Genomic DNA, 27,587 nt, shown 5'->3' on the forward strand with positions numbered 1-27,587 from the left:
GCCTTCTCATTACAAACTTCTGGGCAATAGATCATTTGTATTCCTGATATGCTAGTAGACATGGTTCTCTTTTCCTCTTCACTATTCTCAAGCAGTGTTTTCCTTTTGGGAGATATTTCTCCTTTTTAAAGAATTGTATTGCAGCAATTGCAGAATTGTAGTAAAAATAAAATTTAAAAACCCACAAAGTCTTGCAGGATAAGACTTAAGGGAGAAAGGAGAGTTTATAGAGACTGTGTAGAAGGCAGGTCGAAGAACCATAGATTACTACAGTTAATTGTCATTGTGCTAATACAGAGAGGTGTGATAATGGACTAAAACCAGCATGTTTCCATTCCCAACATGAAAATGTGGAAATATGGGACAAAGGACAAAATAGCAAGACATGTGATTAATAAAAATATTTTATTCAGGAAAAATAGATGTTACATTTCATTAATCATAAATTTCATCTTCTCAATTATAGAAATATCAATTTTAAGAAGAACATCAAAAGCAATCATGTGCACTTCTGATACCATTTAAAATTACAGAAGGGCATTAATATTCCTTTGCAAAGTCAGATACATTTCCCAACTTTTTGGAGTCCCTGAGCTTTTCAAAAGGTATTTGAACAAGTAATATGTTCCTCAATTATTTTGGCAAATAGAACATAGCATCTTTCAGGTACCATGATTCCCAGCAAACCAAAGGCAAATAAAACAAATGAAGATGATGGAGGGTGTAATCAAACATTAGTCCATTAGTCTTTAAGGTGCTACAAGATCCCTTTGTACATGTGTAAAAAAAATGAACAGGTTGATAAACCAGGAGACTGTAAGCTGCTGGAAAGACACTAATTTTAAAAAAGCAGAGAACAATCAGAATTGAGGCACTTCTTTATGCAACCAGATAAAAAGCATGGAAATATTTGTTGCTATGATTCATCAGTTTCTATTAACGTGTACATGGCAGAAGCTGAATTCCCTATAGCAGCCCCTCAGCTTTTTTTCTTCTTCTCAGTAGATCTTTTACGCTTCATTGTATTTGAATTGTTTTGCACTGGACTACTTGTTTTCTCCAATGTTATCAGGAGCTTTAATTGTGGAAGAAAAGGAGTACTTGTAATGGTTATAAGAAGTTGAAACAAAATTGAGGCATCTTCTGTTGAATGTCCTTGACACTTCTGAAGAATTATATTTTAAGGCACATCCAGACTGAATGAAAAGCTATCTTTGTGATTCTATATTGGGTTAAAATAATCTGACCTAGAGAGCTGGCTTAAACATTTCTGATGGTACTAAGAGCTGACAGAAAATATTATAGGATAAACATTACATGTCTAGACTTTCAAAATAAAATTGGAAAAAATAGGAACAAAATCTGAGAGTTTCTGGTGTTTTCAACTGATGCATTTATTAAGTGATGCAGGAGACCATAAACACTGGATAGTTATTAATATACAAAAGAAAAGCAATCTTATGACATAAGGTTTCTTGCAAATATCTGACTGCTGGGATATTGTATACAGAGATGGAAGAAGAGTGGGTGTAGAAAATCAAAAGCAGGTCAGGTGAATAAAAAGTGGATCTGAACTGTTCTGTAGATCTCTTTATAGTCAGTATTAGTTGATTAGGAAAGATTTACAACAGCCTTCTCCAAATATTGTTTTAATGAAGAAAACTTGGAGAAATCAGAAGATTTGTGTTTGGAACAGAGTTCTGCGCAGCTCTGGTACTCAAAACCGGACTCTGAATACTGTACTATAATTCTACGCATTCATTCTTTGTACCTGGCTCTACTTTTGTGGATCTCTGCATTGTAGTACACCACAAGCCTAAAGAATGTATCTTGGTTTTTTTTTTCAAGCTTTGCATTTCATCTTCATTATTATTTTAGGCAGCTCAGTTAAGGTTCATGAAGATATTATCCACAAGCTGGGTAGCATCACTTGATGGGTGTGTGTGTTTTAAGCGAGACCCCCAGGCAGCATTTCAAGGAGTAGTATGATAAAAGGCACCATTGTGAGCAGCGATCTATCATTCACAGAGACAGTGTGCATGTCTGTGTGTACATTTGTACTGAAATCAGAAGAGACAGTCACACTGTTTCATTCCATGCTACATTTCAGTTTGGGCTGGAACAGTCAGAATGTTTCAACACAGACTGCTTAACAGAGAAATCATAACTTGCTGTTTTGAGATCTGACATGGGATGCCCACTCTTTCAGAGGAGGGCTGCCCAAAGCTACAAGCTTTTGCAGAAAAGGGCTGGGTTGCAGGCTGGGTATGTCAGGATTAGCCTCAGCATACTCCTGCAGTTTTGCTAAAACCTTGGGCAACCCAACCTGAGAAGCATAAAACATTGGACCGCCCGTATGTCTGGGCCAGGCATAGCCATTGATATAGATGGTATCAATGGCTTCTGGACAAGATGCTATTCCATCAGATAATATTCGGAAACCTTCATTGGCAAGGGAATATAGGCAACGCTCTAAAATCTCATCTTGGCTGATAGTGCGTGCTGTGATGTTATGAGTACGTCTAAAATCAGAAAGAAAACCATGCAGCCAAGGATCTGGTTGAGCTATCTTTCCTCCAGGTTTATCATATAGGTACCAGCCCTTTCCTGTTTTTTCACCATATCTTCCCATTTCGCACAGCATATCAGGGATTGGACTATATCGCATGCCATCCCGATGGCGAGGTGGTGTCCCAGGAGGCAGAGCGTCTCCAGTCTGGCCTTTCCCTTTCCTAATTCTCCAGCCCACATCAAGTCCAGCCAGATCTCCCACCCGTAAGGGGCCCATTTTGAAACCAAATTCCTGCAGAACTTTGTCTACTTCTTCTGGAGTGCTGCCATCTTCTATGAGAAAATACGCTTGGTCATAGTAATGGGTTAACATTCGGTTGCCAACAAAACCAAAACAATTCCCTACTACAACTCCAATTTTACCCATAGATTTGGCTAGGCTCATGGCAGTAGCAATGGCAGAAGGGGATGTCTGCTGACCATAGATGATCTCCACTAGTTTCATAATGTGAGCCGGTGAGAAGAAATGGATGCCAATGACTTTATGAGGGCGATCCGTGACAGAAGCAATCTCATCAATATCTAGGTAGGAAGTATTAGTCCCAAGAAGGGCTTCAGGTTTGCAGATTACTGACAATTTATGGAATATTTCCTTCTTGAGAGCTATCTCCTCAAACACAGCCTCAATAACTAAATCTACATCCTTCAGGGCACCAAAATCCAGAGTAAAATGAGGGACTATAGGCTTCTTTGGTTTTTGGCCATTCTGGTGCATTTTTAAAGCTTCACGTTCTAACAGAGCCATAACGGCTGCCTTTCCCACCTCCAGCTGCTTTTTGTCCTGCTCTAGAGCCACCACAGGAATTTTAGCCTTCAGCAGAGAAGCCACGATGCCTCGGCCCATCGTTCCCAATCCTGGAGATAAAAGAGAGAGAAGGAATTACTGGGATAGAGTGGCTTATCAAGCAGACTTTCACATCCAATATAGTATGTGAACTAACAAAAAAAAAAAACACCACAAGGACTGGAAAACACCTGCAAAGTCTCAGCTGAATTAATTTTATTTACCCCTTTCTTAAATGTAAAGCGGTAAATGCAAAATTTATAATGCAAAGTGACATTAGTGTTCATGCAAGTGGGTTGGCTGTCCCCAAGTTACAAACAGGTTTGTTCTTAAGTTGTATTTGTTTGCAAATCAGAATAGGTACATTTTAAAGTCTAATTCCACACACACACAAGCTATGGATATCATAGGAAACAGTTAACATCCCTCTGGTGTTTGTTTTGCTGTATGTGCCCCTGTTTGGAAGATTTCACCTCACTTTTTGTCCCTGTAATAATTGGAATTTGAAACATTTGGTTTGTTGTGGAGACAAGGATTGGTGACAAAGCTTCTGTGGAGACACCTTTTCCCCATGACGACTCTTTCAGGAGTGAATTTCCCTTCCAAGGGTTAGATTCCTCTAACTTCCTGAAGTGGCCAAACTGTAAGCCACTCTGAGTCCCCTTTGGGATGAGAAAAGTGGGGTAGAAGTATAGTAAATAAATAACTAACTTCTTGTTGTCTCACCTTTGTTAATAATAATATAGTTATAAAATTTTATTTTTAACCCGCCCTCTCTCCCCTAGGGGACTCAAGGCAGCTTTCAACAAATAAAATAAAGTAAAATAGCAAACATTCAGTGCCATGCCTAAATAACAGAATAAACAAACAGAACAATCAATTAAAAGTAAGAGTTAAAATAGACAGTTAAAATCACCAAATCAAACAACCTTAGCCAAACATACAATCAATAGCTGTTCTTAAGGATGAGTCATTTGTAAATCAGATGTTTGCAACTCGGGGATTGCCTGTATTTATTAAAGATTTCTATTAAAAAAATAGCAATTTCCTGGATGTCACACAGGCATTGATCTATCAGCAAACTTTATATATAATTCTATATAGTTATACAGACACTTTGGGTCCCATAGTGGGAGAAAAGTGGAATACAAATTAAAAATAAATAAACAGTTCTTCAGAATGTTTAATACTTCATCTACATTGTTTTATTGCAGGCATGGGCAAACTTCGGCCCTCCAGGTGTTTTGGATTTCAGCTCCCACAATTCCTAACAGTCTACCGGCTGTTAGTAATTGTGGGAGTTGAAGTCCAAAACACCTGGAGGGCTGAAGTTTGCTCATGCCTGTTTTATTGTAATGCTTACAACAGTCCTGTAAAAACAGCCAGTATTAGTATTCCTGCCTGTGCAAAAGATGCTAAGAAATGGCACAAAGGGTACTTTCAGAGGAGGCTGTGATATTGCCAAAATTCATTTGCAGAAATGAATAGAAGATCTGGATTGTCTGTGTTTGTGATCTCCCCATTTTTCACCACTTCTCCCATTTTTAAAATCTCTCCACTCCCATCCATTAAGGAGAAAAAACAGAAATGCTGCAAAACACTTTTTTTATTAGCGCCACTAGAAGCTTTTGATGTGGAAATAACTGTAGTGAGTTCATGATTCAGATCTGACTTCTTGACCTACAGTCCTCACAGCGATGCTTACTCACAGTCTTCATCACTGCAAAACCACTGCAATTGTAGCCTAAAACATCCAAGTAAATCACAACAGCAAAAGCAGAATATATTATATTTATCTTTCTGCTTAAACCAAGATGTTCATGCATAGACATTTAGAGGGTAAGACTGGAGGACATCTCAAGCAAAAACCTTTCCAGTCAGGAATCCGTCCAATTGATTGAAATGCCCAGCCTCTGTTTAGAAACCTCTAACAAAGGAGAGTCCACTATTTTTCAAGGAAGTCCATTCCACTGTTGAACAGATATCACCATTAGAACGTTCATCTTGATATTAGGTTGGAATCCCCTGTCTTGCTGTATAGTTGGTTGTCCCTACCCTTTGGAGCAGCAAACAATCACACTTGCTCTATCTTTCAGGTGACACTTTAAGGTATTTTGAAAATTGGCTACCATATAACACTTCCAAACAACTTCGTCAGTCTCAAAATGTGGACTGCAGTGGATGAGGCAATTAACTTTGCATGCAATGGTTTGGGATCTCGGCTTCCATGCCAACCTATGGTTGGCATAAATCTTAATTTACCATGTCTGCAAGTTAACAGCTTCTTGTTTCTGCCCTTTGTATTTAGAAAAAAGAAGAAATAATGTGTGTCCTAATGCTTACGCATTCTTGCACCCATCCATAACACCTGAGCAGTTTAATATTATTATAAACAGAATGGAAAGGAAACTGGTATCGACAATCAGGTGGCCTTTTTGTATGTTTTAACTCTCCTATCTTAAGATTTTGGAGTTATATTACCATCTGTGTGGAATATGCCATCAATATTTATTGGCTTTCATTATGTCTGGAAAGATTGGATCTAATTAACTGCAATTATGCAAGGCTGCCAACAAGCTTCCTGCTCAAGCTTTTTATGGCCTTAGCTGACACCACATTGTGTTTCCTCTGTGAGGCAGCTCTCCAATATACCCTGCTACATGCTGATTATATTCTTGATCCAAAACAGTTCTTTGGGGGGGGGGGGGGGATCATAAAGGTACTCACTTTGTGCTCTGACCATCTAGCTATATGATGAAGACCAATTACCTTTGTACTGCAGGGACAAACATTAACATGAGCAAGAACTCCTGTGATAAACAATGCCCAGGGCCAGAACTGAGTTATCACTGCCTGAGGTTTAGTAAAAGGTCCAGAATGATATGACAAACACATTAGGAGTACAGTAATTCCACAAAAATATAGAGCATAAATGAATTGTTTGCTAAACAAGGATATGAACTGCTTATATGAACAAGGATATGTAAATCTCTGGGATAAAAAAATTATATAGATCAGATTTATGAACAATAACTGAAATTCCTAAAACCACAAGTTTTAGGAAAATGCAAAGGTTCATCAACTGAAGTCAGGTGAAAAACAATTATTTTTGTGTGTTTGGGGAGGGGGTGGTAGTAGAATTTGAAAAAGTTGCTGTATGGTTTTCAACGTTTTCCAGACTTAATAGCAATGGGCATGTTGGCTGGAAAATTCCGGGAACTATAGACCAAAGAAATATCTTTTCGAAGTCCAACCTCTTGCACTTCTAAATAATTCACTAAATGACCTCATGTGAAAATATCAATCTATATTTAAGTTACAATAGATAAAGGAATGTATCTGACTACTTTAGAAATAAGCCTTGGTGTTGTTAAATAAATATTTAGGTTAGTGATCTCTGAAGAATGAATATAAGCCCAAGATCTACCAATAAATTCCAATCTACTGCTACTCATCCCTGCTCTAGATTGCCTTATAAGAGCTGAGGAAACAATACCAATTATGTAAAAGCTAGATGTTAGCATCATAGAGCATAGCACTGATTCTAATATGTACAAATATTTAAGTTAAAGTACTTTCCATTGCGACAAAACCAGGGAGAAGCAGAATTCAATCCTATTAGAGTTTAAACACTTTAGACAGATGGATGGATAGACACACACATACACACACACACACACATATATATACACACATATATACAGTATACACACACACATATCATAAAAAGTCTTGTTGGGTTAATTAGATATTACAAGTAACATTCCCCCCTCCCTCAAACAGTTCTTTATATAACAACAAAAGATGGATCACATTTTTAGGTAGCTGAGCACTAGAAATGTTCAAGCAATGATCAATCATGCAAAATTCATTCTAGCAAGGTCTTAAAAGCATTGCTGATTCAGTCCGCTTGAAGCAATTGAGCAAGTCTGTAGCCATACACAGTGACCCGTGTGTAATTATAAAAAGTATTATAGAAAATACAGTAGGCTTAAACATGCTCAAATATATTGAGATAGCAAATGTTCAATTAGAGTGTTGATTATTTCTGTGTTTCCTCTTGCTTACAACAAATACACAAATAGAGTTCTGTCATGAGGAACATATGTTGATAGATGTGTTTCTACTAAGTGCTCTCTAGGATTAGAATTGACTTGTAGCAGGACCCTCCACTGAGTAAACTAGTCTCACTCAGTTCCATTGTAATGGTAATTCAGAATGAATACGTCTGATTTGACCTGTATCTGCATTTACATAACAGAGAGTGTTTTGTCATATTTGTCGCTCGTCTAGCAGCAAACCTGTCACTCGTGATTTCCCATGAAACTCAAAATGGAGACCCTTTCCACCCAAGCCTTTATGGTAATGTAGATTATGCAGACATGCATTTATGTCTGCATACTGAATAATAATAATAACAAACTCCCACGTGTGCAGAGCCATAGGCTTTATGCTGCTTTACATGAATGTCAGTTCTCCACCGAATGGATTTTTGAATTAAAGGTTCAAGCTTGTTGGCAGATTTAACTCACTACCCCAAGATATGTGTACCCCAAGATATTCAAGGGGGATGAATCATGCAGAGAACAATAATTAAGATTACAAAGTGGAAGAGGAAAAGGGACATACAATGAAGACATACTGCTCAAGGCTGCATCATGCTGAGGTGATCTTGCAAAGAGCTCAAGCTGTACATGCTGCAGCAAAGCCATGTGTGTGTGTGTGTGTGTCCACCAAGTTATGGGCAGAGATGTTGTGGGAAGAGCAGTGTAGAGATGAGACAGCAAGCACTCTCTTAAAAATCAAAGGGCCACTGCTAAGGGCTAGGCCACTTAAGAGCATAGCCTCCCACTGAGTATATATCAATCAATATGCAGAAGAGCAGGGGGCTGTTAAGAAATCTGTGCAGAACATCAAAGAGTTTCATTTCTACTGCCTTAATGAAAAATTAATGAGGGCATTATCTTCTGCAGGCTGGATAGGGAGATAATGGATGACTGCAAAATGGGAAGAGTGGATCCTCACAATGAGATGAAAGTTTCTTATAAGGCAGTGGCCAACACAACATTTGGACATGAATATTGGGTTTGCTTCAGTAAAGAGTCTGCATGAAATTGAGGATCAAGCAGATTTTGAGCCCCAGACTTTGACAACTCCCCTAGAAGGAACACACTTAGGATGGACAGTGGCAAAGGAGAACAAATCTACCTCCCATATATATCTATACAATCAGTCCTCCACATTCGCAGGGTTTAGGGCAGCGATTCTCAACCTGTGGATCTCCAGATGTTTTGGCCTTCAAATCCCAGAAATCCTAGCAGCTGGCAAACTGGCTGGGATTTCTGGGAGTTGTAGGCCAAAACACCTGGGGACCCACAGGTTGAGAACCACTGGTTTAGGGGCACAACATGAACCACATGAAAGTGGGAAAATGTTGAATATCTCTGAGGCAGGGCAGGGCTTCCTTGAGGGATGTTGCTGTTCCTCTATTTCTTTCCGAAGCTACAGGAGGAGGCAGAGCAGCAGCAGGCCACTTTGCCAATTAACTCTGTCAGGCAGCCGGTGCATAGACAAAGTGCTGGTCTCACAACAAAAAGCTTTCTTCTGTCTCTATTATTATTACTACCATAAAAATGCTAAACTGCAAACTCCAAAAGATTCCATGCAGTGGAATAAACATTTTGGCTTGTTCAACCTATAAGATCTGCTCCAGAGCTAGGCAACCATGGGGTGTGCATGTGTGTGAGAAATAAGTTCTCTGAACTCAGTGGGAAAAGGTGGAGGTCATCAATGAGGTGGAAAGAGGTCTAATAGGTCAAATGTTGCCTTTTCTCTCTCTTTAGAGAAAATTTGAGAAAGGATTCACATACCATTGTCTGGATTAAGAGGTGACAATTGTAAGTAGAGGAATGGTGAACTCTAGAATTATAAACAACTGGGCAACATTGAGAAAGGAAGCCAACATTGAATGGATAGTACCATTCTAAGGATGTCCATGTTCCTCACACCCATGGTCTTTCTTATAACGTGTACTATCTTCGAGATTCTACTGTGTGTAAAACATCTCAGATAATGAAACTGGGGAGGTAGATCTAAACTAATCCAGCTTTGGCTCTCCTCGACCCAAATTAGGTTTTACTTAATAGTGAAATAACAGTGAAGGAGACACTTATAGTAGCTATGGAGTTTAAAACCCACTGCCAACTTGATACCTTTCCAATTTTTGAGTTGATTGGGTGGTAGCTCAACGTATCTTGAGGACAACAGGTAGGGAAGGGCTGCACTGGAGCATCTGCCTTGCATTTACAAGGCCTCACATTCAATCCCCAGTACCTCCAGGTGGAGTTAGGAAAGAATCCTGTCTGAAACCCTAGAGAGTTGCTGCCAGTCAGTTTCAACAGTACATGGATGCTCTTTATATGCTCACTGAAAAATAATAAGATTTCTCTGATAGCAAGTGGAAGACTCCCGACAGACTCACCTATCACAGCTGCTTTTTTCACTGGCTGAGGGTCTGCAGTTCCCCATGAAGCTCCGTTGGGCAACACCCACTTCTCCATGGCTCGCTGTGCAAAAAAGGCATACTGCAATGCCTTAGACTGTCCCGAACTCAAGAGGTACATAAAGAGCTGTTTCTCTTTCTGAATTCCTTCTGCAAAGGGCAGGTACACAGAAGCTCGTACAGCTTCAAAACACATTTGTGGCGAGAGCTGTCCATTTGCCCTTTTCTTGACTTTCAGGCGAGCCTCATCAAGGAAGGCTTCCATGTTGGGTAGTTTGGGTACTTCTTTCAGGCAGAGTCTGCGAGGTCCCAATGGCTGACCTATACAAGGCAAGGAAATAGAAAAACACAAGCGGTCATTCTCGGCACCTGATTTTGACAAACTAAACATACATTTCTGTCCCCTTCCTGTAAGGACAGAGTTGTCGCTCAGTCTTAAATCTCATTAAGTGCAACAGGACTTGGGGCAAAATAAACTGTCTGCAGAATTGCAGCCACGTAGTTTGATTTTTCCATGGGTGTATATGTACTTAACAGTATTCCTTTCTTCAATGAGGCTTGGACTCAAGAAAGATATAAAATTTTGCATAAATGTATTTGGGAGCCCCTGATGGTGCAGCATGTTAAAGCGCTGAACTTGTGGACCAAAAGGTCAGTGGTTCAAATCCAGAGAGTGGGGGTGAGCTCCCACTGTTAGCCCCAGTTTCTACTAACCTAGCAATTTGAAAACATGCAAATGTGAGTAGATCAATAGGTACTGCTCCAGCAGGAAGGTAACGGCACTCCATGCAGTCATGCCAGCCACATGACCTTGGAGGTGTCTACAGACAACACCGGGTCTCCGGCTTATTTATTTATTTCGTGTCAAAAGCATTGTACATTTCAAATAATGGAAATAGAAATAAAAAAATTTAAAAAAAAGAAATCACAAGCAACTAAATAGTTTTGGACCAAAAGCAGGCAACAGCAACCGCATTGTCTGTAGCTTTAAACAACTCCTCCTCTGTACATGAGGCAGGGCATTGTGGGCAAGCATACATATGCTGAGTTGTTTGTTCAGCTCCACAGTCACACAAGGTGGAGGATTCCTCCAGGTAGTGCCACCTTGCCAAGTTGTCTTTAGATCTGCCCACTCTGCTTCTGAGTCTGTTCAGGGACTTCCAAGTTGCCCATTCTTGGTTTGCCCCTGGAGGAAGACCCTCTTGGGGTGCCATCCAGTTAGAATTGCCAGGTTTAGCTGCCCAGAGAGACACCCTTGCTGCTGCTGGAGGAACATCAAGAGGAGTGGTGGTTCTCATGAAGCCCTTCCTTGATTTGAGTCTGGTGGAGGAGGGTAATAGCCATGCAGTGGGTGGCTTTCACAATGTTCGACCTTTTTTCTCTCATCATTAGCAGCAACTTCCCGTCGCACGTCAGGAGGGGCAATGCCAGCTAACTTGTAGAGTTTATCAACAGGTGTAGGTTTAAGGCATCCCGTGATGATTCTGCATGTTTCATTCAGTGCTATGTCCACCTGCTTTGCATGGGCAGACTTGTGCCAAACAGGACAGGCATACTCTGCAGTTGAGAAAGACAAGGTCAGGGCTGATGTTCTTACTACTTGTGGGTCTGCACCCCATGCGCTGCCAGTCAGTTTCCGCAGGATGTTATTGCGTGCAGCTACTTTGTGCTTGGTGTTCATGCAGTGTTTCCTATATGTTAGTGTTCGATCTAAGGTGACACCAAGGTATTTAGGATGGAAACAGTGTTCGAGCTCTTGGCCTTCCCAAGTAACTTTCAGTTTCCTGTTGGCTTCGCGGTTACGTAGGTGGAAAGCACACACTTGTGTCTTGGAAGGGTTCGGCTTCAGGTGGTTCTCTTTGTAGTAGCTGGAGAGATCTTTCAAGGCATTGGTGAGTTGCTTTTCAACTGTTTCAAAATCTTTTGCTTGTGTTGTAAGGCCAAGGTCATCAGCATATATAAAGCTCTTTGTGAGTGGTGGTTGTGGCTGATCGTTCGTGAAGATATTAAATAAGGTTGGTGCAAGAACGCTGCCTTGGGGTAAACCATTCTTTTGCCTCCTCCATCTGCTTTTCCGGCCCTGAAACTCCACATAGAAGCTGCGGTTTTCTAGGAGGGTCTGGACAGTTTTTGTAAAGTCAAAGTCCCGGGTGATATGGTAGACTTTATGCAGCATTTTTCTATGTTGCACCATGTCATAGGCTGCCGTAAGGTCCACAAAGACTGTTCCCGTAATGCAGCCTTTCTCATAGCCTTCCTCGATATGTTCAGTCAGATGAAGAATTTGACCTGTACAGTTTTTCCCTGGTCTGAAACCTGCTTGTTGTGCAATAAGCTTGGGTTCGATAACAGGTCCTAGTCGATTTAATAGCATCCTCTCATAGACTTTATATAGATGACATAAGAGGGAGATTGGTCGATAGTTCCTGGCATTGGAGGCATCTTTACCAGGTTTTAAGATGGCAATTATCTTAGTTTTCCTCTATGCTCTGGGAATCTGTTTGTGTGCCAGGCATTGATTGTAGAATTTCAAAAGCCAGTTTTCAGCTTTGGCCCCCAAGTGTTTGATTTGCTCCATCATCAGGTCATCTAGGCCAGGTGCTTTACCAGTCTTACATCGCTTGATGGCTTCTCTGAGTTCTTTCAGGTTTAGAGGAGAAGACAACTGGTGGGTTTCAAGTTCTGGCACCCTGTTGATTTTCATCTTTATTCTGCTGCGGTTGGTTTTCTGGCTTATAAATGGAGATGAGCACCAACCCGCAGACGGACTTGACTGGATTTAATGTCAGGGGAAAACCTTTACCTTTTACCTAATGTAAGAAAAAGATTGGATAAACTGAATTTTAGGAGGGGGGAGGAGTCCTTGTTAAAGCATTTTCCCCCTGACATCATGATTTGTGGATCAATTTTTGTATTTTTCTTCTTCCCTATAGAGCTCATTCTCTTAATTACATGAGCTCTCATCTAGAGTTGTTTCATATGCATTTCCCCCTATCTCTCAATGTATTCAAATAATACTTTATTTTGATCCCACAACCAAAATCTTGCACTTTTTAATTTTATCCAAAATGATCCACGTAGAAGCTAAGTCAGCATCTTTCTCAATTACTTTGAAAAACTGAGCACACATATTATGTTTCGCAGCTTCTAAGAGGTTTCCTAATAAGCTTCCTGTGAGCATGTTCTATGTCCAGTCTTGCATCTAGAATGCTGTCTGTTAAGCACTGCACACCCTTTCTCCTTATGCTGATCCTTTTCTGATTATTTTATCCCCCTACATTTCAGATTTCATTTCATACATTATTTTTTATTTTATTTCATAAAGCCAACTTTTTATTTTATTTTTATTTTCAGACCCAAATCCATGACTATATATACTGATTGTTGTGGGTTATTTAATTTTTAAAAAGCAATTACAGGAAACTTGTAACAACCCTTATCTATATCTAAGGATGGATGACATCTGCCCATTCCTCTCTTAGATATGGCTACCAGTTTGAAGTAACAGATGTGTATTTTTGGAAATTTAGCAATATTCTTTGTCAGCCTTGTGCCCTTTGTTTTTCTCCCACACTACAACAAAAAGCTCAATTTTTAGTTTCAAAGTATATGGGCAAGAAGTCTTCCCTGATTTAGAGATATATGCTGGACTCATTATCTCTCAGGTTTCCCTTTATAACAAGTTATTTTTTTTGCTATTTGTATGCTAAACCATAGACTCTGAGATAGGATCTTCAGTCTGGCACACCATTTTTGTTTGATGAGATATCAAATCTCCCACTGCCTAATCCTATAGTATTTATTTGAAAACGGAAGTGAGTTGCACAAGGGTCAACAGAGCTTTTCTCGAATTCAGCATAAAGAATAAACATTTGAGTGAGCACATTAATCTACCGTAATTCTCCCATTTTACCTTCTCAATACAGGCAGTCCCCAAGTTACAAACTTCTGACTTACAAATGATTCATAGTTAAGAACGGAGGTGAGACAACAGAAAGTGAGAGCAATTACCCCTCAGAAGGGAAATTCACTCCCAAAAGAGTTATCATGGGGAAAAGGTGCCTTTACTGAAGCTTGAAATGTTTCATTATATACCGTATTTGTTTATAAATAGTGACAGACTGGAGAAAAATCCTAGTGTTATAGGGAAAAGGAACTTCTGAAGCATCTTTCATGCCTTTCATTTTGTTTAACAGAGAAGGTATAGGATGACACCCAGTTCAGATTTCCACAGGTGTACAAAATGAAAGCAAGAGGCTTTATACAAAGTATAGTAACATTATATCTTGCTTATTTTTTATTTTTGTTCCTTTCTCTTCCGTATAACATCAAGATAAAAAAGTCAAGATAATCTGAAATCGATTGTCTTGATACTGAACTCACAGTCTTTTGCAAACACCTATGCCAAAACGTTCATCTAACATTACCCATTACCGCAATTGTTATGGCCAGGTAGATAGGGGTAACCCAACATAGTTTATACACAATCACCAGTGAAGGCAGGACAATTTTTAGGATAGGAGTGTCCTGAGAAGCCCAGGAAATTAAAGACCACTGGTATGGGCAGCTATAACATCATCTGCTTAGTTGCTTGCATAGACTTGCATACCTTGGTGTAGACAGATTGTTGTTGCTATGGTGTTTGATATTGTGTCATTCTTGAGCTACTTTTGCTTCTAATTTGGTACTTTAACATCACACTTCATGGTTAAATATACAAATAACAAAATTCAGTAGGCTTTACCATGCATCTTTAAATTATTTATGTACCCACATTTAAGGTGACTATGCTCAATATGAACTCTGGCAGACAAACCTCCTAAAGCCCCATGAAAACACAGTCCTACTGTTTTTCCACTATTTCAATTTCAGGAAAGAGTTTGTTCTTATGGGAGACCTGTTTTGGGTTCAACAAGATGTCTCTCCCCATCTCCTCTTGAAGCTAGTTGTTGCCAGCTCTGGCAACCTAATGCCAGCAAAAACTGCCGTTTCAGAAAGTTGCCTCAAAGGTACAAACTGGAAAGTGTTGAAGCATTCCTGGCTAATAGACAGAATGACCATTTGCTGACGATTTTTTTCTTCCCATCCTTCCTGCAAAGACTTTGGAAACACTACTGCTATAAAAACAGCTCCTACCCATGCTTTGTGTAGGCATGGCACAGTAGCTGCTTCCTAAATACAAAGAGCAATCAGTAAGCCAGAACATTATTTTTCAGGGTTTGGTGCCACCGGGTGGACAGATTGCATGTTGCAATAATGAAATAGCTGATAGAAAAATACAAGAATATCCTACCAGTTTAAATGTCAACATTACAGACAGAACGTAGTCCTGCAACTCTTGCAATGTCATCATTATTATCCTGTATGGTTTTTAACATCCTTTACTGGTGAAGAAACCAGTGAAGCATCAAATGCCTGCATAATGTATTTTATGCTTTGGAGTTGCAAAAAAAAAAGGTAATGTTGCTTCTGGATATTGCGTTCTGCAACAGCCAGCATGGTTGACCCTGATTTTGTTTTCCTGACAGAAAAATGTTGTAGATATTAACAATGTTTTCTTTGCTCAGAAGGCATGTAACCTAGCTGGAAAAAATAGCTTGCCATTGAGGATCTGTTCCCTTACAGTCCAGAAAGAAATCATTGCACAACCCAGACATGTTTATTCAAATCCAAGCTCCAGTGATTTGAACAGGACTTACTTTCTAGTAAATATGTACAGATATACCCCAGTTAACAAAATAGATGTGCTCCTGAATATTATTTATTTAAAAGAAAATTTGGTGCCAGAGGCAGAACAAATATAGAAAGAATAGGGATATGTTCCTACATCACACAAAGAAAAAGAAAAGAAAGAAGAGCAATTTAACATATTTCAATAGACTTTTCATTCAAAGCCAATGATCTGCACATACACAATTATTAAGCAAATAAATAAAACCCCTTTACTTGAAGATTTTTTCAAAACACATCCAAAGATGACTTCTTCCTCTTCGCCAGCCTCTACTTTTTTATGATTTTCATTTTGAAGGCTAAACCTACATATCTATGCTTTTTAACATGCTTGCAGGAGTTGGTGGAGGAGATTTATCTGCATTCTCCTTTTTACTGCTCATGAATCTAGTAAGGGATCTGATGCCCCTTCTACACTGCCATTCAAAATCCACATTATCTGTTTTGAGCTGGATTATATTAGTCTACAATGTCATAAAATCCAGTTCAAAGCAGATAATCTGGACTTTATATGACAGCACAGAAGGGGCCCTAGAGGCAGCTACTCTTTACCTTGCCTGCTATACACAAGGCTGTAGCAGAAAAGGCCAGAGTCGAATCTTACGTTTCCCCAGCTTAAGCTTCGTTGCATTGTTTACATACTGTTGCAACTTAGGGCCCTTCCAGACAGGCCTTATATCACAGGATCTGATCCCAGGTTTTCTGTTTATCCCAGATTAGCTGGCAGTGCGGACTCATATAATCCAGTTTAAAGCAGAAAACCTGGGATCAGATCCTGGGATATAGGGCCTGTCTGGATGGGCCCTCAATTAAGCACTGAACGCCTGCATGTCTGATGCCTGCATCAATCCAATGCCAAAGCTACTAAAAAAAAACCTTCCAACTAGATAGATGAGTAAGAAAGAGGAACTGGAAGAACACAAAAAAGTTTTGTAGAAAGGGGCTTCTTTTTGAGAGGCTTTGTTAACTAAAATATGACCGTATACTATATCAAATTGCAACTTCAGTTGGCAACAGTAGCCTAAACCCATCCTGTTCAATGTGTTGACATCTGGGCCTAGGCCATGGATACTTCCATTAGTTGTCCTCAAAGTAAAACTTTATTATAAGGTGTACAATTTTGTCAGTGCCTGCTTATCAGAAAATATACCCTAGGGGGGTCACTTTCTCAGCTTAGATTGTTTGATGAAAACCTTACAAGCCTTCCCCCTTTCATATCATATAATTAATGCTTGGGAAGGGAACAAGTAATACATCTCTTTTGGATTTCTCACCCTTTAAGACAGGGGTCCTCAAACTTTTAAAACCAAGAGTGGTTCACAGTCCTTTAGACTGTTGGGAGGGGGCAAATTATAGTTTGGAGGGGAAAAACATGAATTCCTATGCACACTGCACTTGCCTCTTAATGGGATTTACTTGTAGGTTAAACTTTATGAGATAGTGCTGTTAAACGAATGGTGTGATCAAAACACTCCATTATAAGTGTATCTCTGCTTTTAAATTCACAGCCAACTGTTTTTGTTGCAACTGGAGATAATTTTGCTTGGGTGCAAAACTGTGTCCAGCCATTTGCTGGTAATGAGTCTCAATAAACAAAATTTACATGAGGGAATTACACCAGGAACACTGTGTTCAGTGATTCACGCAGGCCTCAGGTGCTCCAAAGGGCTCTTTGTACTTGTTGTCCATCTAAGCCATTTCACAATACATGTCTAATTATTGTCAAAGAAGAAAATAGAGAAAGTTCCAGAAACATTTTTGTTGCAAATTGTATAAGTGGAAAAACTAGGTTAGAAAAAGGTTCATAGCTATAAAAATAAAATTAGTAGCGCAATATTAATGCTATCCAAAATAATAAAGGACTGTTACCTGTTACTCTTTGTGCCAAGTTTATGGCAGCTTCAATTGGGTTTTCTTCCACAACCTCATCGAGGATCCCCAGTTTCAGTGCTTCAGTAGCTGGCACATGTCTTCCTGAGATAAACGAGATCTTCGAGGTAAATTCAAGCAGCGTAAGCGGCATTTTTGGTGAAGACATTGACCTCACTCTAGATGAGGCAATGTCAGCTATTCCTTAATTGTATATTGGAGTAACATTCTGTAATATCAGAGAAAGGAAAAGCTTCTGGCCATTTTGGCAGGGCAGTTCCAGAAAAGCAATTTCTTCAAGGCCTGCACAAATGCAGGGAGGTCAGTTAGGCAGAATATTAGCATCTGACTTTTTCCTGACTTTTATCTGAGATCTCACTATTTGGAAATTCCAGCAAGTGAATCCAGGATGTTAAAGAATCAAAGTGTGCATTTGCTATGTCACTTTTCAAATATACTGTTGGAAAGTATTTCAGTGTCTTAACATGTCTGTGTAACATAGTGTACTCAGATGTACATACACAATATCCGTGGGTGCGCATTTACATCTGGATGAATTTACCTGTAGTGATGATATCGATTGCAGCTGGTACTCCAATCTGTCTAGGAAGCCGTTGAGTCCCACCAGCACCAGGGAGTAAACCTATTGTTACCTCAGGTAAACCTACCCGAGCCTGAAGCAAATGAGGTATTTGTTAAATAATTCTGCTGAAGCAAGCTTATCATGTCACCCAATTCATTTACAACAGCAATGGACAGAGTGCCTATCGTAGCTCTTTGTGTGGACTCAACACCTCTATTCTCCCAAGAATGTCCTTTTTCTGGACTAAAAAAAAGATCAATTACCTCTCCTGGAAGCCTTCAGGAAAAACAACTTTAAAAAAGATTATAGGCCTCCATCCCTGGTGGTGTTTGACTTAGTAAAAAGCAGAACTGACTTTCAGGAATTGCTGGGGTTTGGTAACATATGCCTTTCTAGCAGCCCAGATAACCTTGGAGGCAGAAAACTGGCTTCTAGATCTGTGACCGTCACCCATCTCTCTTTAAATAAGAAATCTCTGTATGGACTCAGCTACACATGTGTATAAGCCCTGAAAAACCTGGAGTCATTTTGAAAAATGTATAGTGATCTGGAGCTTGCTTAGGGCCACTACACCAAAACAGATTCAAGAGTGACTGAGATGGGATGAGATAATGATAATAGATTGTTCACAGCAATATAGTAGTGATATTGATGGGCTTCTTTGGCCTAGAAACACCTGCTGTGAATGGATGCAGCAGGTGTTTCTAGGCCAAAAAAGCCCATCAAAATCACTACCATAGGAGGCCCCATAACCATGGAAGGCGTGCCCATTGGAAGTCATCACTGAGACAAAGCCAAAAAGGATTTCTATAAGGTGCTTCCATGATTCAGACAAAGGAAATGTTTATGCTCAAAAGTAGCTGTAACAACAAAATAAAATGAAGTACTCATTTTCTTCCAAATCTTCAGTTAGGACTGCTACAAAAATAAAACAGCTTGTATGACTGATTGCGCACCAAGTACTAAGTACAATTTCAGCTATCTTTTCATACTGCTTTGCTTCAAAATGTACATCAATACCAGGATGAACACATGAATCAAGTTTTTCGCACACAGTGAAAGAGTGTCAGGGCAACACTATATAAGAGGCACAATCAACTCCAGAAGCTACTGATACTGCAATTCAGTGCACTTTTGCTTATGAGCAAATCTTGCTGAATGCAGCAAGACTGTTTTCTAAACAAATAGTTCTAAAAACTGCTTTTATCCACTGTGTAAAAATTGAGACTCATTTGGTTTTTACAGGAAAATGATTAATCTCATACTCTTCATCTCTGGCATGCCAGGGTAAACAGTTCAGCGAAGATCAGCTACAACGTTGACTAGACTATGTGCGAAATAAATTTTACTTTCCTCTTTTCAGCTATACAATAATGTTCTGTGAATTGTGCAGACATCTATGGTAATCTTTCAATTTGTCATGCTTACTCCACAAGGTGTCAAAGGCTCTTTCCTCAATTTAAAATACATTTTACTTCTTGGCACTTTTTTCGAGATCTGAAGAAGTGTTGTGTAAACATATTTTATGTCTAATGTGAATGTTGATCCCAGAAACTCTAGTACTTCCTTTTCTACATAATTGATATGAGGGTGAGTGTCCTTGTTGTGCAAGAATAAACATGTTGATAATTAAATGCTTTCCCACATGGATCTTAGTGAGTAATTTAATGCGGCATCTGTGCAATAAGAGAAGCTCATCTGGAAAAAAAAGGAAACAACAAACAAACAAATGGAGTATAAGCTACCTGAAGTGTTGTTGGTGGTTGGAGAGCTTTCTTGCTGGTCTGATTTTTAAAAAGACTTCTAGATGATCACGCTATCAGACATGTTAGATTACAACTGCCACTATTTCCTGTGAATACTGCTGCACTGTGGCAGCTGAACACAATGAAATTCATATTCAGAGTTAGAAAAATTATTTGAATTGCTAAGCAAAGGTTCTCTCAACTGTTTTCCAAACCACAGACAAAGATCCAATACATCTAAAAGAAATCAAGTTGCAAATGATCAACCTAAAATTTGTTGTTGTTGGGTTTTTTTACCTTCATATTAGCAATCCTGTAATGACAGCCCAGTGCTATCTCCAGGCCTCCTCCGAAAGCCAAGTCCTCAATAGCAGCTACCATTGGCTTGTCGCTTTTCTCTATTAAAGAAACAACTGACTCGAGACTGGAGAATTTGCTCTGGCCAATGTTGGCAAAATTTCTGATATCGGCACCTAAGAGAATTGAGAAAAACATGAGAATCTACTCCATTGCTCCAAAGAGTGACTCAATTACATCCTTCCAAAGTCTGACATAAGACAACTAACATCAGCCAAGTGGTATGCTACTAGGATCCCTTTGCCAAGAGAAGACATTCATTCAGTTGATGGGAAAGCAGACTCCTTTTAACAATTCACACTTCGCTATGCAGCTCCCTTACATTTCATCCAAATCATACAAAGGTTGGTGGGATGCTGCTAGAGGAAGGGGATGCTTTCTGTTGTCAGAGGGATACTAGTTAAATTTTACCCTCCATTTTGCAAACAGAAATAGTTTCCTAAAATAGACCATACATTTTTCCTCGTCGTGTCTCTAATAAACAAAAACCAAAGTACAGCTGCAAAATTTCATAAGTAAAATCTTCCACATAAGCGAAAAATGTTATGTACCTCACAACCTCTGAGGATGCCTGCCACAGATGTGGGCAAAATGTCAGGAGAGAATGCTTCTGGAACACGGCCATTCAGACCAAAAAATCCACTGCAAAGCAAGCAAAAAATGGTACGAAATTCAATTTCTTACCTGCACTGAATTTGCCATTTGCCCCGCATATCACAACAGCTTTCACTGTGGGATCGGAATTTGCCTGGTTCACATCACGTTCTAAAGCCTGTGTTACAACAGGGCTAAAATAAATCAAACAATTAAAGTGTGTGTGAAGAGTCTGAAAGCAGTCCACCATAAAGTAAATACACTAACCTAATCTCAGTATAATATCTCAAATAGGTTATGAGAACTACATATAGAAACATTCTCTCCTAAATTCAGTATTTAAAAAATAAAATGTTTGCCTACCTGCTTTGTTATTGAAGTGCTTAGAGCTTAAACACTAAGTCACAAACAGTTTATCTAATGTGACTAGATGAAAGCCCATTGTAAAGTTGTGTGAACAGATAATTTGATATTTAGATTGATATCCCTATAACTTTGTGCAAGTTTGGCATTATGCAGCAAACCTTGGCCTTTTTAAAAAAAAAGCCATTGTGGTTATTTTTTTCAGTAAATTTGGTATGAACAGATTTAAAAGACTGCAAAGTGCTTCCCATCCAGCTTTTGTTTCATTCCAAGCATAAGCAAGATCACTAGTATCAACCCAGGATGACTTCCTGCAGTATAATTCCTTATCTGTTATTAGTTGTTGTCACCTCATACCATTCTTTAGCAGCTGTTTGGTAAGATAGTCCTATGGTTGTAAAATAAGTCTCCTCCTCTCTGATTTCATGTTTGTGTGTGGCACTAAAGCAAAAATGACATTTAACTGACTACTGACAAACTGATGCACTATAACTCAATTCTTTTGCATTCAGATATAGATCAGAATTTAAAAGTAATCTATTTTTAATCCTGTCAGAAGTGACTTGAGAACATACTGCAAGTTACTTCTGGTATGAGAGAATTGGTCGTCTACAGAGACATTGCCGAGGGGACGCCTGGATGTGATAACTGGAAGGCTTCTTTCATGTCCCCACAAGCTAGAGCTGACAGATGAGAGCTCACCCCATCTCGCAGATTCGAACGGGCAACCTTCAGGTCAGCAACCCAACCTTCAAGTCAGCAGTTCAGCCGGCACAAGGGTTTAACCTATTGCGCCACCACTGCTCCTCCAAAAGTAATCTATACAAGGGTGGGAACAAAGTGTTGCAGCTGGTATTGGGAATTGCCAGAAAATAATCCAGGAAAACAGAAATATCATCTGGATATTTTAAACAGAATATCAAGAACTACAGCAACAAATACGTACTGCAACTTCCCAACATGTCTGTCGCATCTGGAGGTGCCCAATGTTGGGTAAATTTGTTTGTGATGTATATTATCCTTAAGGAGCCCCGGTAGCGGAGTGCGTTAAAGCACTGAGCTGGAGACCGAAAGGTCCCAGGTTCAAACCCCGGGAGCGGCGCAAGCGGCCGCTGTTAGCTCCAGCTCCTACCGACCTAGCAGTTCGAAAACATGCCAATGTGAGTAGATCAATAGGTACCACTCTGGTGGGAAGGTAACGGCGCTCCATGCAGTCATGCCGGCCGCTCCATGCAGTCATGCTTGGAGGTGTCTACGGACAATGCCGGCTCTTTGGCTTAGAAATGGAGATGAGCACCAACCCCCAGAGTCAGACATGACTGGACTTAACGTCAGGGGAAACCTTTACCTTTTATTATCCTTAATTTAGCATGGTATTTGAAATATACGTAAGCAACCACTAGAGGGAACAAATACAGCAGCAAACATTTCAAAGCAAAAAGTAGTGCAGTAGAAGACAGGCCTTAGTTTCTCTAGTTGCAGGACAAATCGATACTGACAATAAAGTCACAAACAAAAACACAGTCTGCTTATCACTACTATTTAAAAGACAGATTACATCCATGCATTTCTTGCATAAAAGACATTTGTGCTATGTAGTATCACCAATTACATGCAAATCTCAAACACTTCAAAATGTAGAGTAACAAGAACTACCAAAATTTTATGTTGTATTCTAGCAGTCCATACAAATTAATTCAATATGCAAAAACATTCCATCAGCTCTGAACTATCTCTGATAATGTATAGCTAAAATACAGAAGAACTTGAATGAACTCAAATATGAATCTGAATTCCCTTTATATAATGTATACTAGCTGTGCCCGGCCACGCGTTGCTGTGGCTTGTCTGGTGGTGTTGATGAGAACTTGTTGAGGTAGTGGTGGTATTGAATGTCTGTTGTATGGTTGTCTTTATGTTTAGTATGCATTTGGTTGTTTGTGTACTGTGAAAGTGGTGAGGGTAGAGGGGGGTCTATGTCCCTGTGTAGTATTGTATAGTATTTATACGTTGTCCATGTGTTGTGAATGCTTGGATTGTGTCCTGCTGCATAGTAGAAAGGGTTGGGCTGGATGGCCCTTAGGGATCTCTCCAAACTCTTGGATTCTATGCTTCTTTTTATTATTATTATTATTATTATTATTATTATTATTATTATTATTATTATTATCTTCTTCATCATTATTATGTAGAGGCTGGATGGCCAACTGTCAGGAGTGCTTGGATTGTGTCCTCCTGCATGGTAGAAGGAAGTTGATCTGGCTAATCCTTAGGGGTCACTTCAAACCTTAGGATTTTATGATGATGTTGTTATTATTATTATTAGTATTAGTATTGAGAGGCTGGGTGGCCATCTGTTGGGAGTGCTTGGATTGTATCGTCCAATGGCAGAATTGGGTTGGACTGGATGGCTTTTAGGGGTGTCTCCTAACTGTCTGATGCTATGATTCGATGTGTATTATTATTGTGCAGATATTGGATGGCCATCTGTCAGGAGTGGTTGGATTTTGTCCTCCAGCATGATATAAGGAAGTTGAACTGGATAATCCTTAGGGGTATCTCCTAACCTTTGGATTCTATGATATTATTCTTATTCTTATTATTATTGAGAGGCTGGCTGGCCACCTGTTGGGAGTGCTTGGATTGTATCGTCCAATGGCAGAGTTGGGTTGGACTGGATGGCCTTTAGGGGTCTCTCCTAACTGTCTGATTCTATGATTCGATTTGTATTATTACTGTGCAGATCTTGGATGGCCATCTGTCAGGAGTGCTTGGTTTGTGTCGTCCTGCATGGTAAAAGGAAGTTGAACTGGATGATCCTTAGGGGTGTCTCCTAACCTTAGGATTGTATGATATTCTTCTTCTTCTTCGTCTTCTTCTTCTTCTCATTATTATTAATATTATTATTGAGAGGCTGGCCGGCCATCTGTTGGGAGTGCTTGGACTGTATCGTCCAATGGCAGAATTGCGTTGGACTGGATTACCACAGTAATTATTTCATATTACAGTAGAATCTCACTTATCCAACATTCGCTTATCCAGTGTTCTGGATTATCCAACGCAGTCTGCCTTTTAGTAGTCAATGTTTTTGTAGTCAATGTTTTAAATTCATTGTGATATTTTGGTGCTAAATTTGTAAATACTGTACAGTAATTACAACATAGCATTACTGCGTATTGAACTACTTTTTCTGTCAAATTTGATGTATAACATGATGTTTGGTGATTAATTTGTATAATCATTACCTAATTTGATGTTTAATCGGCTTTTCCTGAATCCCTTCTTATTATCCAACATATTCACTTATCCAACGTTCTGCCGGCCTGTTTATGTTGGATAAGTGAGACTCTACTGTATATTTATAATCTTATATTATCTGCTTAGAACTGGATTATATGAGGCCCCTTCTACACAGCTGTATAAAATGCACACTGAAGTGAATTATCTGGCAGTGTGGACTCAAGATAATCCAGTTCAAAGCAGATAATATAAGATTATAAATGGGCAATATAGCTGTGTGGAAGGGCCTTGAGTCTACACTGCCATATAATCCAGTTAAAATCAGATAATCTGTATTTTATAGGCAGTGTGGAAGAGGCCTGAGGCCTAACTGTCGCTGTCCCCTGGGCTGAGTAGGTTGCTAGGAGACCAAGTGGGCAGAGTTTAACCTTGTAACTGGCAACAATTGGATACAAACCAATTATTGCTCTCCCTCTAATTAGGATTTTATTTTTATTTTCTTTTTGTTGTATGAACGTAGAGGCATGGATGAGGGCTTGTGTTGCCAAGTTTAGTGTTTCTGGGATATGTAGTTTTGTTGTTTTGTCCTAGGCCGAAATTTTTCTATCCTTTTATATATATAGAAGATTGCATTTGGTAAAAGTTAAAGGTTTTCCCCTTACATTAAGTCTAGTCGTGTCTGACTCTGGGGGTTGGTGCTCATCTCCGTTTCTAAGCCAAAGAGCCGGCATTGTCTGTAAACATCTTCAAGGTCATGTGGCTGGCATGACTGCATGGAGCACCGTTACCTTCCCGCTGGAGCGGTACCTATTGATCTACTCACATTTGCCTGTTTTCGAACTGCTAGTTGGCAGAAGCTGGGGCTAACAGCAGAAGGTCACCCTGCTCTCCAGATTCGAACTGCCAACTTTTCAATCAGGAAGTTCAGCAGCTCAGCAGTTTAACCCGCTGTGCCACCAAGGACTCCATTGCATTTGGTAGGCAACATTAATTCCACGTTTAGGAATTGCCACTTGTTTAATGTAACAAACAGTACTTAGGCCCTTAATTTCCCTCTCCAACCTCACTGTCAACCATTCTACCACCAATGAAGTATACCTGAAATTCTGGATAAAACTCCATGCATGTAATGACTTGTAGGTAATGGTGTAATATACCTGTTTGTTTTAAACACAAGACACCAGACTAATACAACAGATAGCTCTTAAGCAATCACTCAAATCAAAGACAGAAGACCAGAGAAAGATTTCAGATTCAAAATGCTTTGTTTTGTTATATAAAATGAAAAAATCAACTTTTAATAATAAATTAGAATCCTATATTTTACGCCCAATCTATTATTATCCAAAGTCCTGTGAAAAGAAAGCCTTTGTGCTTACATATTAACTTGTTCTCAACCCATGACCAAGTTTTATCCTGCCATTACATTACTTATTACAACCAGAATTAAGCAAGATTATTTTGGTTCACCCAGATTTTTCAGATGATGATTTACTACTTTCTCAGTGGTGAGGAATATTTCAATAAGTGACCCAAGCTATAATCTGCTTTGCTTCTATGTGACTTCAAGTTGGGTCATGGCTATATTACAAATCCCATGATGTCACAAAATTGAGCCACGGCACGTAAAGTGGTATCAAACTGCATTAATTCTGTAGTATAGGTGCATCCAATGATAGGGCTTCATTGTCTCTGCAGAGAGCGAGGAAACACATCTCCCCAATCTTTTGAATAACAACTCCCATAATCCCCAACAAAGCCTCTGCTGGTTGAGGCATGTAGAAGTCCAAAACATTCAAAGAAAGGAGATCTTTCCCTTTGCTGTAAAGCAAAAGGAGTCTTACTAAAAATGTTCAGCTCAGAAATATACTCTGAGTGTCTCACCTTTTGGGGGCAAATAATTTCCCTCTTCCAACGCATGTTTATTATACTGCAGCAGAGGGCACAAGAGATCTGGCTGTGTTGGGTGTGCATATAAGTGTATCTTTAAGTGATCTGTGATCTATGGATTTCCCAAGGTTTTCTTAGACAAGGAATATTCAGAGGTGGCTTTGCCAGTTCCTTTCTCTTAAAAAATGTTCCCCAAAGTTTGGTCTTTAGCTCCCAGAATCCTCTTTAGCAAACATGGTTGGGGCTTCTAAGAACTGAAATCATAAGCAGCTGAAGGACCAAAGTTTGGGAACAACCTCTGTCCCAATTCACTTCCACTACAGTAGAGTCTCACTTATCCAGTCTTTGCTTATCCAACATTCTGCAGTCTTGCCTCCCGCCCAGATCCACAGCTGTTTCTCTAGGCAAAAAGGACTGAACTTTTTATGGATTTAACTTCCGACAATGTTGTCACTATAAGTTCATTTTATGCAATTCTATCTTTATTTGTAGTCAATGTTTTCAACACATTGCGATGTTTTGGTGCTAAATTCGTAAATACAGCAATTACTACATAACTTTACCATGTATTGAACTGCTTTTTCTATCGATTTGTTGTGAAACGTGATGATTTGGTGCTTAATTTGTAAAATCATAACGTAATTTGACATTGAATAGGCTTTTCCTTAATCTCTCCTTATTATCCAACATTTTCACTTATCCAACGTTCTGCTGGCCCGCTTGTGTTGGATGTGCGAGACTACTGTATTTGCAAGGTTTATTTGTTAAGAAACAGCTGGGCTTTGACCCAAAACCTTAAGCAGCCAGGCTTTGAAGCTGCAAGGCTATTCAATGACAATCAAGCTGGCCAACTGCAACATTCACACTTGTCTCAAGCAGACCTTCCAGAGATATATAAACCCCACTAGTTTCCAACAGACCTCACAACCTCTAAGGATGCCTGCCATAGATGTGGGCGAAACTTCAGGAGAGAATGCTTCTGGAATATGGCCATTTAACCCGGGAAACTCACAGCAACCCAGTTGAAGTTTTGCAAGGTTTTTAGCCTTTTATAAAAGCCAAAGAGTGCTGGGGCTTCACCAAGCTACAATTCCCAGGATTCCTTCTCATAGGTCTTCCCCTGGCGACCCTCACCTGAGAGTGTTGAGGGGCGGGTTGCAGACCCTGATCACGCGCACGCCTCGCAGGACCTGAGCCATCGTCGCGCGACCAGCCCCGTCCACACCAGCAGAACGCCAGGCTTGATGGACGGCAATGAGAGGACGAGGAAGGAGGCGGGGCCTCTTGGAAGCGGAAGGCTCGGATGGGCGGGCGCCGATTGGGCGAAGCAGGCACTTTGCTCAGCGCCCGCTGGAGTCC

The 27,587-nt window shown here is 39.8% G+C and overlaps 1 protein-coding gene across 1 annotated transcript; it reads right to left on the minus strand.

Annotated features, from left to right (window-relative positions):
* Positions 1–386: 386 nt before the first annotated feature.
* Positions 387–27,521, minus strand: ehhadh (enoyl-CoA hydratase and 3-hydroxyacyl CoA dehydrogenase). The gene is made up of 7 exons (XM_062976465.1): positions 27,363–27,521; positions 20,826–20,929; positions 20,082–20,257; positions 18,019–18,130; positions 17,457–17,561; positions 9,837–10,178; positions 387–3,426 (listed from the first exon to the last, which is right to left on the minus strand). The coding sequence occupies exons 1-7, from the start codon at positions 27,425–27,427 to the stop codon at positions 2,162–2,164; spliced, it is 2,169 nt and encodes a 722-aa protein (XP_062832535.1). The 5' UTR covers positions 27,428–27,521; the 3' UTR covers positions 387–2,161.
* Positions 27,522–27,587: the final 66 nt, after the last annotated feature.

Source organism: Anolis carolinensis, chromosome 3, assembly GCF_035594765.1.
Source record: "Anolis carolinensis isolate JA03-04 chromosome 3, rAnoCar3.1.pri, whole genome shotgun sequence".
In the NCBI taxonomy this organism is placed as follows: Eukaryota; Metazoa; Chordata; class Lepidosauria; order Squamata; family Dactyloidae; genus Anolis; species Anolis carolinensis.